Here is a 17,932-nt window from a genome sequence, read left to right as displayed (position 1 = left end):
TGAAAAAAGTAAACATATTGGCTATGTCACAATTTGAACTAACCTGTAGAATCAAACTATATTTCTTTTTTTCAGACCATGATTAACAGTTCAAAATTTAAAAAAAAACCACTGGTCATTAAGTTATCACCTATCTTGGGTTATTACTAGTTTTTACTTGACACCCTCTCTCATTATAGAAAGGAGAAGGGTGATGGACTTTCCTACTCTTGTTTGACCCCATTTATATTTTTTCTTGATTTTTCAATCATTCACATAATAAGAAACCCTTGTAAACAATTTATTTCTATGTATACCTTCAAGTACAGGTGACATCCTGGACTCCAGACATTTGTGGTACCTTCTAAATGGATCTAATCTTCTTAAAGGAGCTGCAAAAGGAACTTTGATTAAATTATATTTTAAAACATAATTAATCTTAATCTTAATAAAAATAATTTACCGTTTATTTCAGATGGAGTAGATGTAGATGTTGCTGAATCTGAAAAATCAAAATCAAATCAAAAATGTTAGAAAGTTGTGGATATATTTTGGACATTATCGTACCTAGCGGCAAGCAAGACAATCAATACCTTCTGCCTTTAGAAGCAGCCCAGTTGGATAAAAAAGACTTACATTAGATCAATTATTTTAGCCCTTTATTGAAATGAATGGCTACAGTCCCCAAGCTTGATATAGACATGCTGCATGCTATGTTTCTGTTTGGTAAACTGGCCATTTTACTGACTTTGAAGCCAAATTTGAAAAAAATGGAGACCTGTATATACTGTATTCCTTAGGATCACCTCTTAGGTGTACAGGCCGCTATTCCATTCATCATATTTTAAATCCAAACTAAACGATTAAGCCCCACTGGGGTCGTAATATTAAAACAGTTTTCCTGTTGTTTGGTTGATACTGATAAGCACTTTGTGGTTGTTCACAATAAAGCATGGACTTCATTTGTCAATTATTTTGCTGTGCAATGAACTAATGAACAGTATTACTTTATTATAAATTGTGATAAAAACAAAAAAAAAGATGACAAATTTAAAATATCAAGAAGAGGTTAAAGAACACTACAGGACAAAAAAATAGCCTAAATATAGCCAAACAGCACCATGAGAACAATGTTACAAACAATATCAATAATATATATATATATATATATATATATATTTATATATACACACGCACATACAGATTGTATATACAGTACAGACCAAAAGTTTGGACACACCTTCTCATTTGAAGATTTTTCTGTATTTTCATGACTTTGAAAATTGTACATTTACACTGAAGGCATCAAAACTATGAATTAACACATGTGGAATTATATACTTAACAAAAAAATATGAAACAACTGAAAATATGTCTTATATTCTAGGTTCTTCAAAGTAGCCACCTTTTGCTTTGATGACTAGAGATGAGCGGTGTTCGACTAGAACTGTTCGCCAATATCAAATTCGAGCTGTTTTGGGCGGTGTTCGAGTTGTTCGACGAACCCGAACGATTTGCAAAAAATTCGGCTGTTCGAGGTTATGTTCGATAACTGTTCGTGCACCAAAAGCGTGTCCTGCATGTCTGGCGCTATTTAGAGCACCAATCATGCAGGGATTGTCTGCCACTCACTGTAATGCCACAGCCATGGTGGTTGTGGCATTAGAGTGATTGCCCAAATCGATGGGAACTGTGCTCACCGTGAAACATGAAAAGCCGGCAATTCAGCAACGGCATACACCGGTACCCGACAATTTAGAACCGAAAGAATAGAGCTTCACACATAGATTAGATAGATAGAAACATGTCAGTCACATATATAAGAAGTACAGTGACAGTGTTGGTTACTGTACTTGTCATTTAGTGTAAAGGATTTACTAAAAAAAATATTAGTGTTTTCATGCACCGTCTCTTTAAAAAAGCCGGCCGGCAATTCAGCAGCGGTACCCGACAATTTAGAATAGAAAGAATAGAGAATCACACATAGATTAGATAGATAGAAACATGTCAGTCACATATATAAGAAGTACAGTGACAGTGTTGATTACTGTACTTGCCATTTAGTGTAAAGGATTTATTAAAAAAAAATATTAGTGTTTTCATGCACCGTCTCTTTAAAAAAGCCGGCCGGCAAATCAGCAGCGGTACCCGACAATTTAGAATGGAAGGAATAGAGCATCACACATAGATTAGATAAATAGAAACATGTCAGTCACATATATATGAAGTACAGTGACAGTGTTGATTACTGTACTTGTCATTTAGTGTTAAAATAAAGGATTTATTTAAAAAAAAATTGGCGTGGGGTTCCCCATAATTTTAGGCTCTAGCGGAGGTTAAGCAGACAGCTGGGGCAGATGTTTGAAGCCTGGGAAGGGGTAATACCCACGGAGCTTCCCAGGCTACTAATATCAGCCCCCAGCTGAATGCATAGCCTTTACTAGCTATTAAAATGGGGGACCCCCCAAAAAATTGACGTTGGGTCCCCCCTATTTTAATAGCTAGCAAAGGCTAGGCAGACAGCTGGGGGCTGATATTAATAGCCCAGGAAGGGTGCCATGAATATTGGCCCCCTCCCAGGCTAGAAACACCAGCCGTCAGCCGCCCCAGAAATGGCGCATCCATAGGATGCGCCAATTCTGGCACTTAGCCTCGCTCTTCCCACTGCCCTGTAGCGGTGGCAGTGGGGTAATAGGGCTGGGGTTGATGTCAGCTTATAATGCCAGCTGACATCAAGCCCAGGTTAGTAATGGAGAGGCGTCTATAAGACACCCCCATTACTAACCCCATAGTCAAAGTTAAAAAAACACAAACACCCAGAATAAAGTCCTTTAATTGAAATAAAGACACAATTCTTTATTGTTCTAAATTAAACCATACTTACAATCACGCCCATTCCAGCTGAAGCCAACGATCCCCTGCAATAAAAGAAAAATAATAAAGCAACATCATCCTTACATTTCCATGGTTCCCACGACAGCTTCAGCTCTGCTACATCGAGATGACAGGCTGGACCGCAGCAGAAAGCTGCCATCCAGCCTGTCATCCCGCAGACACTGAGAAGCGCAGGCTTGCTTGCACTCCTCAGCATCTCTCTGTGACGGCATCCAGATGAGCCGAGTTCATGTCCAATGAACTCGGCTCACCTCATGCACGTCACTGACAGCGTGGGAAAATTCTCACGCTGAAGCGCTGAGTGCAGGAGAATTCTCCCACGCTGTCAGTGACGTGCATGAGGTGAGCTCATGTCCAATGAACTCAGCTCACCTCATGCACGTCACTGACAGCGTGGGAAAATTCTCCTGCACTCAGCGCTTCAGCGTGAGAATTCTCCCACGCTGTAGCGCTAAGTGCAGGAGAATTTTCCCACGCTGTCAGTGATGTGCATGAGGTGAGCCGAGTTCATTAGACATTAACTCGGCTCATCTGGATGCCCTCACAGAGAGACACTGTGGAGCGCAAGCAAGCCTGCGCTTCTCAGTGTCTGCGGGATGACAGGCTGGATGGCAGCGTTCTGCTGCGGTCCAGCCTGTCATCTCGATGTAGCAGAGCTGAAGCTGTCATGGGAACCATGGAAAGGTAAGGATGATGTTGCTTTATTATTTTTCTTTTATTTCAGGAGATCGTTGGCTTCAGCTGGAATGGGCGTGACGGTAAGTATGGTTTAATTTAGAACAATAAAGAATTGTGTGTTTATTTCAATTAAAGGACTTTTTTCTGGGTGTTGTGGTTTTTTTAAATACTTTACTAGAAATTCATGGTGGTCATGTCTAATATTGGCGTGACCCCATGAATTTCGGGCTTAGGGCCAGCTGATAATGCCAAGCTGGCCCTAACCCCTTTATTACCCAGTGAGCCACCGCATCAGGGCCCTGGATGAGTTGGGTACAGCTCCAGAAGATGGCGCTTCTATGAACGCGCCATTTTCCGGGGTGGCTGCGGACTGCAATTTGCAGCGGGGGTGGCCCAGAAAGCTTGGGCCTCCCTGCGCTGCGGATTCCAGCCCCCAGCTGCCTAGTTGTACCTGGCTGGACACAAAAACAGGGCGAAGCCCTACGTCAATTTTCTTTAAATTATTTCATGAAATAATTAAGAAAAAAAGGGCTTCCCTATATTGATGTGTCCGGCCAGGTACAAATAGGCAGCTGTTGGTTGGGGGCAGCCCGTTCCTGCCTGCTGTACCTGGCTGGACACAAATATAGTGCGAAGCCCCATGTCAATTTTTTTTTTAATTATTTCATGAAATAATTTAAAAAAAAAAGGGCTTCCCTATATTGTTGTGTCCGGCCAGGTACAAATAGGCAGCTGGATGTTGGGGGCAGCCCGTTCCTGCCTGCTGTACCTGGCTGGACACAAATATAGTGCAAAGCCCCACGTCAATTTTTTTAAAATTATTTCATGAAATAATTTTAAAAAAAAAGGGCTTCCCTATATTGTTGTGTCCGGCCAGGTACAAATAGGCAGCTGGTGGTTGGGGGCAGCCCGTTCCTGCCTGCTGCGCCTGACTGGACACAAATATAGTGCGAAGCCCCACGTCAATTTTTTTTTAATTATTTCATGAAATAATTTAAAAAAAAAAGGGCTTCCCTTTATTGTTGTGTCCGGCCAGGTACAAATAGGCAGCTGGTGGTTGGGGGCAGCCCGTTCCTGCCTGTTGCGCCTGACTGGACACAAATATAGTGCGAAGCCCCACGTCAATTTTTTTTTAATTATTTCATGAATTTCCTGAAATAATTAAAAAAAATTGACGTGGGGCTTCGCACTATATTTGTGTCCAGCCAGGTACAGCAGGCAGGAACGGGCTGCCCCCAACCACCAGCTGCCTATTTGTACCTGGCCGGACACAACAATATAGGGAAGGCCTTTTTTTCTTAATTATTTCATGAATTTCATGAAATAATTTAAAAAAAAATACGTGGGGCTTCGCCCTATTTTTGTGTCCAGCCAGGTACAACTAGGCAGCTGGGGGCTGGAATCTGCAGCGCAGGGAGGCCCAAGCTTTCTGGGCCCCCCCCCCCGCTGCAAATTGCAGTCCGCAGCCACCCCGGAAAATGGCGCGTTCATAGAAGCGCCATCTTCTGGCGCTGTACCCAACTCATCCAGGGCCCTGGTGCGGTGGCTCACTGGGTAATAAAGGGGTTAAGGCCAGCTTGGTATTATCAGCTGGCCCTAAGCCCAAAATTCATGGGGTCACGCCAGTATTAGACATGACCGCCATGAATTTCAAGTAAAGTATTTAAAAAAAACACAACACCCAGAATAAAGTCCTTTAATTTAAATAAACACACAATTCTTTATTGTTCTAAATTAAACCATACTTACCATCACGCCCATTCCATCTGAAGCCAACGATCTCCTGCAATAAAAGAAAAATAATAAACCAACATCATCCTTACCTTTCCATGGTTCCCATGACAGCTTCAGCTCTGCTACATCGAGATGACTGACTGGACCGCAGCAGAACGCTGCCATCCAGCCTGTCATCCCGCAGACACTGAGAAGAGCCGGCTTGCTTGCGCTCCTCAGTGTCTCGCTGTGACGGCATCCAGATGAGCCGAGGTCATGTCCAATGAACTCGGCTCACCTCATGCACGTCACTGACAGCGTGGGAAAATTCTCACGCTGAAGCGCTGAGTGCAGGAGAATTCTCCCACGCTGTAAGTGACGTGCATGAGGTGAGCTGAGTTCATTGGACATGACCTCACCTCATGCACGTCACTGACAGCGTGGGAGAATTCTCCTGCACTCAGCGCTTCAGCGTGAGAATTTTCCCACGCTGTCAGTGACGTGCATGAGGTGAGTTCATGTCCAATGATCTCAGCTCACCTCATGCACGTCACTGACAGCGTGGGAAAATTCTCCTGCACTCAGCGCTTCAGCGTGAGAATTCTCCCACGCTGAAGCGCTGAGTGCAGGATAATTTTCCCACGCTGTCAGTGACGTGCATGAGGTGAGCCGAGTTCATTGGACATGACCTCGGCTCATCTGGATGCCGTCACAGCGAGACACTGAGGTGCGCAAGCAAGCCGGCTCTTCTCAGTGTCTGCGGGTTGACAGGCTGGATGGCAGCGTTCTGCTGCGGTCCAGCCTGTCATCTCGATGTAGCAGAGCTGGAGCTGTCCTGGGAACCATGGAAAGGTAAGGATGAGGTTGGTTTATTATTTTTCTTTTATTGCAGGAGATCGTTGGCTTCAGCTGGAATGGGCGCGACGGTAAGTATGGTTTCATTTAGAACAATAAAGAATTGTGTGTTTATTTCAATTAAAGGACTTTATTCTGAGTGTTTTTGTTTTTTTTAACTTTCACTATAGGGTTAGTAATGGGGGTGTCTTATAGACGCCTCTCCATTACTAACCTGGGCTTGATGTCAGCTGGCATTATAAGCTGACATCAACCCCAGCCCTATTACCCCACTGCCACCGCTACAGGGCAGTGGGAAGAGCGAAGCTAAGTGCCAGAATTGGCGCATCCTGTGGATGCGCCATTTCTTGGGCGGCTGACGGCTGGTGTTTCTAGCCTGGGAGGGGGCCAATATTCATGGCACCCTTCCTGAGCTATTAATATCAGCCCCCAGCTGGCTGCCTAGCCTTTGCTAGCTATTAAAATAGGGGGGACCCCACGTCAATTTTTTGGGGGGGTCCCCCATTTTAATAGCTAGTAAAGGCTAGGTATTCAGCTGGGGGCTGATATTAGTAGCCTGGGAAGCTCCATGGGTATTACCCCCTTCCCAGGCTTCAAACATCTGCCCCAGCCGTCTGCTTAACCTCTGCTAGAGACTAAAATTACGGGGAACCCCACGCTAATTTTTTTTTAAATAAATCCTTTATTTTAACACTAAATGACAAGTACAGTAACCAACACTATCACTGTACTTATTATATATCTGACTGACATGTTTCTATCTATCTAATCTATGTGTGATGCTCTATCTTTCTGTTCTAAATTGTCGGGTACAGATGCTGAATTGCCGGCCGGCTTTTTTAAAGAGACGGTGCATGAAAACACTATTATTTTTTTAAATAAATCCTTTACACTAAATGACAAGTACAGTAAGCAACACTGTCACTGTACTTCTTATATATGTGACTGACATGTTTCTATCTATCTAATCTATGTGTGAAGCTCTATTCTTTCTGTTCTAAATTGTCGGGTACCGCTGCTGAATTGCCTGCCAGCTTTTTTAAAGAGACGGTGCATGAAAACACTATTATTTTTTTAAATAAATCCTTTACACTAAATGACAGGTACAGTAAGCAACACTGTCACTGTGCTTCTTATATGTGTGACTGACATGTTTCTATCTATCTAATCCATGTGTGATGCTCTATTCCTTCTTGTCTAAATTGTCGGGTACCGGTGTATGCCGCTGCTGAATTTGCGGCCGGCTTTTTTAAAGAGAGTGTCTTCTGAGCAGTTTGTCAGCTTTTGGACACCTTTGAAGGTGTTTTCTATGTGTTTCTATGTGTTTTTGTTTGCCTGCCATTGGTTTTAACGGTGTTCGACGGTGTTCTAAGGTGTTCGACGAACAGTTCGACGAACAGTTCCTCGAACATCCCGGTGTTCGACGAACCGTACCGAACCCGAACACTACGGGGGTGGCTCAACACTATTGATGACTGCTTTGCACACTCTTGGCATTCTCTTGATGAGCTTCAAGACGTAGTCACCGGAAAAGGTTTTCACTTCACAGGTGTGCCCTGTCAGGTTTAATAAGTGGGATTTCTTGCCTTCTAAATGGGGTTGGGACCATCAGTTGTGTTGTGCAGAAGTCAGGTGGATACACAGCTGATAGTCCTACTGAATAGACTGTTAGAATTTGTATTATGGCAAGAAAAAAAACAAAAAAAAGAAACATGAGTGGCCATCATTACTTTAAGAAATGAAGGTCAGTCAGTCCGAAAAATTGGGCAAACTTTGAAAGTGTCCCCAAGTGCAGTTGCAAAAACCAGCAAGCACTACAAAGAAACTGGCTCACATGAGGACCGCCCCAGGAAAGGAAGACCAAGAGTCACATCTGCTTCTGAGGATAAGTTTATCGGACTCACCAGCCTCAGAAATCGCAGGTTAACAGCAGTTCAGATTAGAGACCAGGTCAATGCCACACAGAGTTCTAGCAGCAGACACTTCTCTTCAACAACTGTTAAGAGGAGACTTTGTGCAGCAGGCCTTCATGGTAAAATAGCTGCTAGGAAACCACTGCTAAGGACAGGCAACAAGCAGAAGAGACTTGTTTGGGCTAAAGAACACAAGGGATGGACATTAGACCAGTGGAAATCTGTGCTTTGGTCTGATGAGTCCAAATTTGAGATCTTCGGTTCCAACCACCGTGTCTTTATGCAACGCAGAAAAGGTGAACGGATGGACTCTACATGCCTGGTTCCCACCGTGAAGCATGGAGGAGGAGGTGTGATGGTGTGGGGGTGCTTTGCTGGTGACACTGTTGGGGATTTAATCAAAATTGAAGGCATACTGAACCAGCATGGCTACCACAGCATCTTGCAGCAGCATGCTATTCCATCCGGTTTGTGTTTAGTTGCACCATCATTTATTTTTCAACAGGCAAATGACCCCAAACACTCCTCCAGTCTGTGTAAGGGCTATTTGACCAAGAAGGAGAGTGATGGGGTGCTACGCCAGATGACCTGGCCTCCACAGTAACCAGACCTGAACTCAATCGAGATAGTTTGGGGTGAGCTGGACCGCAGAGTGAAGGCAAAAGGGCCAACAAGTGCTAAGCATCTCTGGGAACTCCTTCAAGATTGTTGGAAGATCATTTCCGGTGACTACCTCTTGAAGCTCATTAAGAGAATGCCAAGAGTGTGCAAAGCAGTCATCAAAAAGGTGGCTACTTTGAAGAACCTAGAATATAAGACATATTTTCAGTTGTTTCACACTTTTTTTGTTAAGTATATAATTCCACATGTGTTAATTCATAGTTTTGATGCCTTCAGTGTGAATGTACAATTTTCATAGTCAAGAAAATACAGAAAAATCTTTAAATGAGAAGGTGTGTCTAAACTTTTGGTCTGTACTGTATATATGTATAAAACTCTTACTTTATGTAGAATAATTGTTTCCTTGCACTTATAAACTAAATCTAGATGATTGACAGAGGGAGAGAGCTCCTTCTGTATTCAGTACCCTCTCCCCCCACCACCGTGATGCAATAGTGGAGTGCAGACAGTTGCTATCGCAACAAAAGGCCTTAATATGGTGTTCGACCTTTGGCCATATCTACAGGAGACTATTCAGCCATGCTAGCAATAAAATCTAAAAGGCTATACATCAGCATAAAACCTAACAGTTTAATGCATTATAGTACAGAAGTATTGCATAGATGCATACCACTGATCAAACAACTCTATGTTAAAGTCCCATAGTGGAACAAAGTAAAAAAAAAGTATTACAGAAATCTTGAAATTGCTAGCTATGTGTAATGCTGGGTGATGGTGAAGTGACCCACTGCTAGTCAGCAAGAGTAGTGTGTCGGTCACATTTGGTGCTTGCCGTTGCACTGCCGCACACCCTTTTGAGCCGGGTATACTCTGCACCGGCCTCCTGGTCCTGGCAAGTGGGAACTTTAGTAGAGCCCTTTCCAGGCGCAGAGCAGTACGGTGGCTGGTGACCGAACACACAAACAGCAGTCAGGACCAACATACGAGAACCAAAAACTGCAGTGCAATAGCATAAACTAAGGTGAACAGTGATAAACCAAACACAGGCACCAAAGCATGAACCACCTGAGAAGCACAGAAACACTGACCTTCACCACCCACCAGAACTGAGAATAATCAACAACAAAAGGAGGAAATGGCAGGTTTAAATCTGCCTCCCAGCAGTCACCTAACCACCCTGGGGCATCGCCCAATCTCCACTCCCAGGCCACAGAGACACCAGAGGAGGAGAGAGAAGACTGAAGGAAACCTCCCACCACCTGGCTGCCCCAGCAGGTATGGCGTCCCGCACTTGCTGGCAGCAGCTATCACCAGGGGACCTGGCGTTCTGGGGTCCCTGTACAGCATAATCGCTGGGAGCAGCTGCGTCCTGCCTCCCAGTTATGCTAGGAGTGTATCTCCTAGAATGCGATATCCGGACTGACAGAGCACCGCCGTTAGCTATGCCCCCGGAGGTGACACCTCGCCCCCCATGGCAAGTGAAGAGCGATGGGGGACCCCCTGGAGAGTCAGAACTCTTCCAGGAGTGCAAGGGGCCCGCTCAGGTACGAAGCTACGATTCCTGACACTAAGATATTGAAGCGTAATAAAAGAACCATCTTTTTTTTTTTGCAAATAGTCAACAGGGTTGTAAAAACAGTTTGTTGAGAAAAAAAGACGAACATTAACAACCAAGGATTTGAGAAAAATCAAACGTGAAGAGACCAGGGATCCATTATCCTCCAGTGCTGTCATATTCCAGAACTGCAACCTCCCTGGAGGCCCAGAAGTACAAGGTGTTCAGTGCTCAAAAACATGATTGAGGGGAGGAATGCTGAAACCTGACCACCACTGAACAAGGGACAGAAGTTAAAGCATCAACAACGGGTCAAGAAATATCTGAAGATAGGTTTTTCTGTTTTATGGACTGGATCAGCATAAACCTTCACTTCGAATCAGATGTCAGCAAGGCGGAGGTTAGTACTGCTATTGACTGGTATTATTAAAGATGAGCTAGTTGGGCCTTTTTAGGTCAGGATGGACTAAACAATCAACTCCCAAATCTACTGCCAGTATTCCCAAAGACACTTTCTTCAAGCAGCAGTACAGTCTGCATCTTTCAACAAATCCATCATTTTTATGTAGGACAATGCTCCGTCACTTTTATTGAAGTCTCCACTGACTGGCTAGCCAGTAAAGGCCAGAATAAAAATAATAACATGGCCACCTTCCTCACCTTAAATGGGAGATTTAGTGAAGGAAAACAGTCCACCACTCTGAACAGTGTCTGGGAAGCTGTAGCTGTTGCTGCCCAAAAAGTTGATGTTAACAAATTAGGAAACTGACAGACTCCACGGATGGAAGGCTTATGACTATTATTGAAAAGAGGAGAGGCTCATGTTGGTCACTGATATTTATTTTGAAATGTTAGAAATGTATTTTTTTACAATTTTAGTTGTTTGGTTAGGATTCTCAGTTTAACAGATGAAAATAAACAATTGAGATGGGAAAATTTACATTTTTCTTTTTTTTTGCATAATAATTCTGCTTACAAATAGTTGCCCAATAATTCTTCACACACAGATATTCTCCTAAGAAAAACAAAACCTCACTTTTACTTTTTGAAACTTTCAGGTTTCAGGTTAATTAACCTTTTGGATTGACTGACAGCATAGTTGTTCAATAATAAAATTAATCATCCAAAAAACAAATTGCCTAATTGTGCACCTAGTGTATTTGTTAAAAAAAAATCAAAAAACCTTCCAAACAAGAACATGGCAAAAAGTACAAAGTAAGTACATATTCAAAACGCCAGCATCTGTAACAGGGCGCTGAATTGGTGTGAGGGGTAAGGATATAAAGAAATTTAACTAATAAAATAAGTGTGCAAAAAAATATGTTTGCGATATGTTGTACACTTTGTGAGGTAGACAGTTGCAGTTAAATATGTGGATTTTGGGATATTTTCTTTTGCATTTTTAAAAATGAAGTCAAATTGCTATTTTTGCGCTCTAAAACACTTTTTTTTTCATCACCCTATTCTGAGAGCTATAACTTTTTTATTTTTCCATCTAAAGAGCTGTGCGAGGGCTTGTATTTTGTAGGATGAGTTGGAGTTTTTATGGGTACCATATTGGATTACATATTGTAACACTTTTGAATCATTTTTTTCCAATTTTTGGGTGGCAAAATGAACAAAAATCAGTAATTCATAAATAGTTTCTACTTATTTATTTATTTTTTATGCCTATCACCATGTGGTGAAAGCAATAAGACAACTTCATTCTTCAAGTCAGTATGATTACAATGATATCACATTGATATAACTTTATGTTTTGCTACTTTTGAACTTAATTTCTGCATCTTCTGCATTCTCTGTCTGCTTAAATCGGACTATACTTGGATAACATCCGAATGGAGTCCGATGTTTTACATGAACCCATAAACTTGTATGCGTCCGTTCACTCCGATTTGCGGATCCACTTGCAGCATGCTTACACTCTACAGGAGAGAGAGACTTACACAGTGATTCAGGAGATGGAAAGTGACTCTGCCGTACAAAGTGTGCTCTGCTGAGAACTGCTGATCTGTGATGGCCCAATACTGACCTTCACTGTTCAAGGTATAACAATCTGTAAGATGGCATTATGGGGAGGGAAAATGACATTAGCCCACTCTCTGATGCTTCAGCAGTGTGTGAAATGGAAATGGGCAAGTCTTTTTTTTTTTGAACTGCGAATGAAATGTCAAAGTTTTCGAATTCACGTGAAACTACGAATTTCCATTTCCAACCATAAGCCATATCTGCCAAACATCACACCATCCATTACCCCGATGCTGCTTCATCAAGGTGCATGGACTATGCCTGGTATTGCAGCTGAGCACCATAACTCAGATGGTAATAAACTATAAGACCAGATTCGGCTCATGCTGTTATTTCTGCTGAAAAAAGCAGTAACATTTTTTAAAAGTTTGGCAGTATATATATAGAATTTTTTTTATTTTCAAATGATGCAAATATCGAATTTGTAGAAGATATGTTACTTACCAATATCACTTCCAAGTTCAAAACACATTTTCCGCTTGTGCACTGGTACTTGGTTTGCCTTTTCTCTAATGATGCGAATCAATTTTGGTAATGTGTACTCATCATAAAAGTTCAGACATGTATAGTTTATTCTTCCCCCAGGTAGGAATAGGCAACTTGAGTCAAAGTGAAGAAATACCATTTTGCTTAGGTAATTTGGAATTAATAGATGTTTGCAGATTTGCCTAAATGACCTGTCCTTGTAGACAGGCATGATGATAGTAGGTACTACAGGGAGTGGTTTTGTGATAGCTTCCATAAAGTTGTGTCCTGAAATTAATTCTCTTGAGCCATAATAGCACTTAATTCTTTCTTCCTCCAGCGGCTGAACAATTTTTTCGCTTATTAAATTATCAATCCTTTCTTGATTTGCATTCTCAGGGAATGGTAGTGTTACAATGTAAGTGTCACAGCAGTATGGTTGATGGAAAATATGTCCACCTGTAAATAAAAGATTTATCATAAAAGTGTGTCACTATATAAATATAGAACCATGATACATTGCTACACTTATTCATCTACTGAAAAAATAAATATTTTATTGTTATCCATATAATACTGTATATTTCACTGTTTTTAATTATTTGATCCACGTTAAAAGGTAAAAAGTAAAGATGAGCAAATAAATTTGGGTGGAAATGAATTCTACTTGACTTTTACTAAAATCTGCATATGCCAAAAGGCAGATTTTTTTGTAATTCGCTTCCGCATGGATTCAACAAAATGGTGGCCACAATTTTTCTGAACCGTAGAAGGCCCTCAAAATGTTTAACAAAGCCCTTATACTCACTTCTCCAGCTCCTCCGTTTCTTACCACCACCTATCCGGTCCTCATCACGTCTTCTTACATTCGCCATCAGCCACACTGTAATCTGGACTTGTGCAGAACCTTCCCAAGCCTAGCAAACCTGGCAGCCTCAGCCTAGTATGCAATTCTGGCATTAGTTTGGTGCTGCTGGGAAGCTGTTTTGTGCTGCACAGTGATGGCTGATGATTAGAATCTGTTGTGTGTTGCACTGTGATATTTGGTGCTACAAGGGGGTATTATGTGCGCTGCATTGGGATATTTGTTTCTGCTGCCGGGGGAGGGGGGGGTAATATGGCTGCTGTATTGGATCGCTGGTGAGTCTTTTCTTTGGGACAAAAAATGTCAGTTAGTGTATCCTGGCCACATATTGTTATGATAATTGAAGAAGATAAACTATAAACCATATTGTTTAATCATTCTGATAGCATTATTCATTGGCTATTAGCTTTGAGTATAGGATGATGACACTATTTATTTTGTATGATATCGGACCATTATACTCTACATCAGTACTGCATGGCTCCATTACTTATAGAGTATGTTATTGTGTATTATGTATTATTATGCAGGATATAAGTAGCAAAATTTGGCTAGTTCCTAAGAATTACATTTTGCTGCAATAAGGACGACTTGTGCAGCAACTTCAGCGTTTCCCAAACAGGCTATTTGCAGCAGATTCCCGGCCATGCACAATTGTTTGCCTAAACAGAATATTTTTTTTTTTATTTTAATCCTATTGATTTAATATGATTTTCTATCATCCGTCCTCATTACATGACATGATGGAGTATTAGGTAATCTATTCAGCACTTTATACTTACCACGTGAAGTTTCTCCACAGTCTAGGCACATGTCCATGACTGTTCAAATTCATAAGTGTGTCCCCTCAAAGGTAATTTTTGTTAGGTGCCTCTATAAAGTATGAAATAAAAAAAGGGAAGGCATCATCAATACAATGTGATATTAAGTGCAAACATTTGGGGTTTGCGCAGATGGGCAAGTTGCAGTTCCTGAAGGCTCAGACCAGAGGTGTACCAATTCTCATTCCTCATTTACAATAAATCAATGACAGAAAATTCATATATTTTAGTAGATTTATTCAATACAAAGTTTATTTAACAAACAACAGACACCCCTTTAAAATATGCCCCTAAAAAAGACCCATTTAAAAATTTAGGCAGTGTGGTTCTAGGTATAATCTAGTGCGGCAACATAATTAATACATGATACAAAATTAACATAAGAATTCAATACATGTATTATCAAATGTAATTTACATACAAAAGATATCCAGACTAGCATGTATATATGGCTTGTTGGTACAGATCTAATACATTTTTAGTAATATTGTCAGATGCACAATATAGGAAGATCAGGAGGCCAATTTTTAGATTAATAATGAAAAAGTCAGATATACTGTATGATGTAAGAAAATCAAGGGGCCAAATATTCAATCATATACATAGATATAAGAGAATATACCATCATCTCAGTAAATTAGAGAGTTAGACTGGTTGTTATTACAAAATAGCCACCCAAGGTGTATCGTGAAAATAGTATATAAAAGGTTATATCATAGGCCCCAAGGTTGATACAGGCGCGTTTCGGGGTACGCGGCAGTGTGGTTTCCTGAGTGATGGCACATGGTCTGTATGGTATTCATGCACTCAATCTGTATCAACCTTGGGGCCTATGATATAACCTTTTATATACTATTTTCACGATACACCTTGGGTGGCTATTTGGTCTTCCAACATTCCTGAAGGAGTTCCCAGAGATGCTTAGCACTTGTTGGCCCTTTTGCCTTCACTCTGCGGTCCAGCTCACCACAAACCAGCTCAAATGGGTTCAGGTCTGGTGACTGTGGAGGCCAGGTCATCTGGCGTAGCACCCCATCACTCTCCTTCTTGGTCAAATAGCTCTTACACAGCCTGGAGGTGTGTTTGGGGTCATTGTCCTGTTGAAAAATAAATGATGGTCCAACTAAACGCAAACCGGATGGAATAGCATGCTGCTGCAAGATGCTGTGGTAGCCATGCTGGTTCAGTATGCCTTCAATTTTGAATAAATCCCCAACAGTGTCACCAGCAAAGCACCCCCACACCATCACACCTCCTCCTCCATGCTTCACGGTGGGAACCAGGCATGTAGAGTCCATCCGTTCACCTTTTCTGCGTCGCACAAAGACACGGTAGTTGGAACCAAAGATCTCAAATTTGGACTCATCAGACCAAAGCACAGATTTCCACTAGTCTAATGTCCATTCCTTGTGTTCTTTAGCCCAAACAAGTCTCTTCTGCTTGTTGCCTGTCCTTAACAGTGGTTTCCTAGCAGCTATTTTACCATGAAGGCCTGCTGCACAAAGTCTCCTCTTAACAGTTGTTGATGAGATGTGTCTGCTGCTAGAACTCTGTGTGGCATTGACCTGGTCTCTAATCTGAGCTGCTGTTAACCTGCGATTTCTGAGGCTGGTGACTCGGATAAACTTATCCTCAGAAGCAGAGGTGACTCTTGGTCTTCCTTTCCTGGGGCAGTCCTCATGTGAGCCAATTTCTTTGTAGCGCTTGATGGTTTTTGCAACTGCACTTGGGGACACATTCAAAGTTTGCCCAATTTTTCGTACTGACTGACCTTCATTTCTTAAAGTAATGATGGCCACTCGTTTTTCTTTACATAGCTGCTTTTTTTTTCTTGCCATAATACAAATTCTAACAGTCTATTCAGTAGGACTATACAAAAAACTATCGCACCTCCTGATTGTTATAGGTGCTACGGGTAAGGTACCAAACCAGAATGAAGTCTATCAAAAAACCCGGCACTCAGAGAGATAAGTAAGATTATGTATTTTTAATCAAGTGAGTACAAAATAAATATCAGACGTTTCGGTCCCTTAGGACCTTCATCAGTGTACTACAAAGTAAAATGACAAACAAAACAAAATTAGATACAAAAAGTGGTCAAATTTCAGTAGTATATATATAAAGACAAAGTTTACATGGATACGTTTATTTCATCCGAAATATAAATCTACCTTCTTGAGATACGACATGGAGGGAGGGAGAGATTTGGGAGGGAGTTTGGTTGGATGTCCCGTGAGAGATAAAAGAGGAAAAAGTAACATACCGGAGTAGAGGTCATGCGAGTGGACGATTTCCACAAAGGAGCTGTAAGGGAGAGGTGACTGGATTAATAGTGACCCATGTGAAGTTGAAGTAAGACATATATAAACTAGAGCAAACCTGAAATGGAAGTTGTAACAGTAAAGCTGTAATGTCCAAGAGGTATGGAGAGTCTTGTAAAGGAGACTAAAGAAGAAGAAAGGACACAATGATGAAGGAGGTATGTATATAGCTTCCCCCAAGAAAGAAGTCTATGGAGGGAAGCAAGTACCTGTGGTTCTCAGCTACATGGCGGAATTTGAGCAGAATATCATTTACTCCAATGATTTGTACACTAAACATGCTTTGGTATGGAAAAGATATATTGACGATATCTTCTGCTTATGGGGAGGCTCTAGGGAATCACTTGACATCTTTTTCAATACCATCAACACAGCTTGGGAGGGTCTCAATTTTACCATCTCATCCAGTACTGAATCTATTAACTTTCTAGATACTAAGGTCATTAAAGATAAGGATGGTTTCCTATCCACTGACCTATTTGTCAAACCTACAGACAGAAATGGCCTACTCCGCTTTGATAGCCTCCATCCCAAATCCACTATTTCGTCTATACCTAAATCACAGTTCCACAGGGTCAGACGCATAGTTAGTGACACCACCACCAGGGATACCCGTCTTAGCGAAATGAAACACAAATTTGTGGAACGAGGATACCCTTCTGCCCTCCTACAAAAATCTCTAGTCTCTGACACCCAGAACCGACATACCATTTCCAACCGTTTACCTTTTGTTCACACATATCATCCAGCAGTACGTATCCTTCACAAAAAAATTCGCCAACACTGGAAAATTCTACATACAGCATACCCTTCTGTCCCTGAGTTTGGGAACCCTTTTCTACCATGTTTCAAGAGGGCTCCCAATATCAAGGATCACCTCATTCGGGCGGATCTATCAATCAACACCCCCAGATTGAGACAAAGATTTCTTTCAAACCCTAAAACTGGCACTTTCCCTTGTCTCCATTGTTTCCAATGTAATAATATCATCAGAGGCAGTTCCTTCTACCACCCACAATCTGGCAAACAATATCATATCAGGGACTATTTCACATGCAATTCTTCTTTTGTAGTTTATCTTATCAAATGCCCATGTGGCCTCATTTACATTGGAGAAACCACTCAACCAGTTAAAGATCGTATATCCAAACATAAGTCCACCATTCGCTGTAAAAATTTATTACTACCACTGCCACAACATTTTTCATCAGCAGGACACACCA

General features: G+C 41.6%; 1 protein-coding gene across 4 annotated transcripts in view; it reads right to left on the bottom strand.

Annotated features, from left to right (window-relative positions):
• The window catches only part of LOC141273619 (uncharacterized), a 251,595-nt gene that overhangs the window by 210,287 nt on the left and 23,376 nt on the right, over positions 1-17,932 (bottom strand). For all 4 annotated transcript variants that reach the window (XM_073685705.1, XM_073685704.1, XM_073685703.1 and 1 more), the window contains 4 exons: positions 14,350-14,440; positions 12,682-13,161; positions 443-481; positions 297-371 (listed from right to left, as the gene is read on the bottom strand). In XM_073685705.1, the coding sequence (XP_073541806.1) occupies positions 297-371; positions 443-481; positions 12,682-13,161; positions 14,350-14,386 (631 nt within the window). In that variant the 5' untranslated portion in view covers positions 14,387-14,440. The remainder of the gene's footprint in view (positions 1-296; positions 372-442; positions 482-12,681; positions 13,162-14,349; positions 14,441-17,932) is intronic.

The sequence above is a fragment of the Phyllobates terribilis genome, unplaced genomic scaffold, assembly GCF_046119375.1.
Source record: "Phyllobates terribilis strain yellow unplaced genomic scaffold, ASM4611937v1 Scaffold_5__5_contigs__length_657084704, whole genome shotgun sequence".
NCBI lineage: Eukaryota > Metazoa > Chordata > Amphibia > Anura > Dendrobatidae > Phyllobates > Phyllobates terribilis.
The sequence above is the reverse complement of the archived record's forward strand: the minus strand, read 5'-3'. Positions and strand labels throughout refer to the sequence as shown.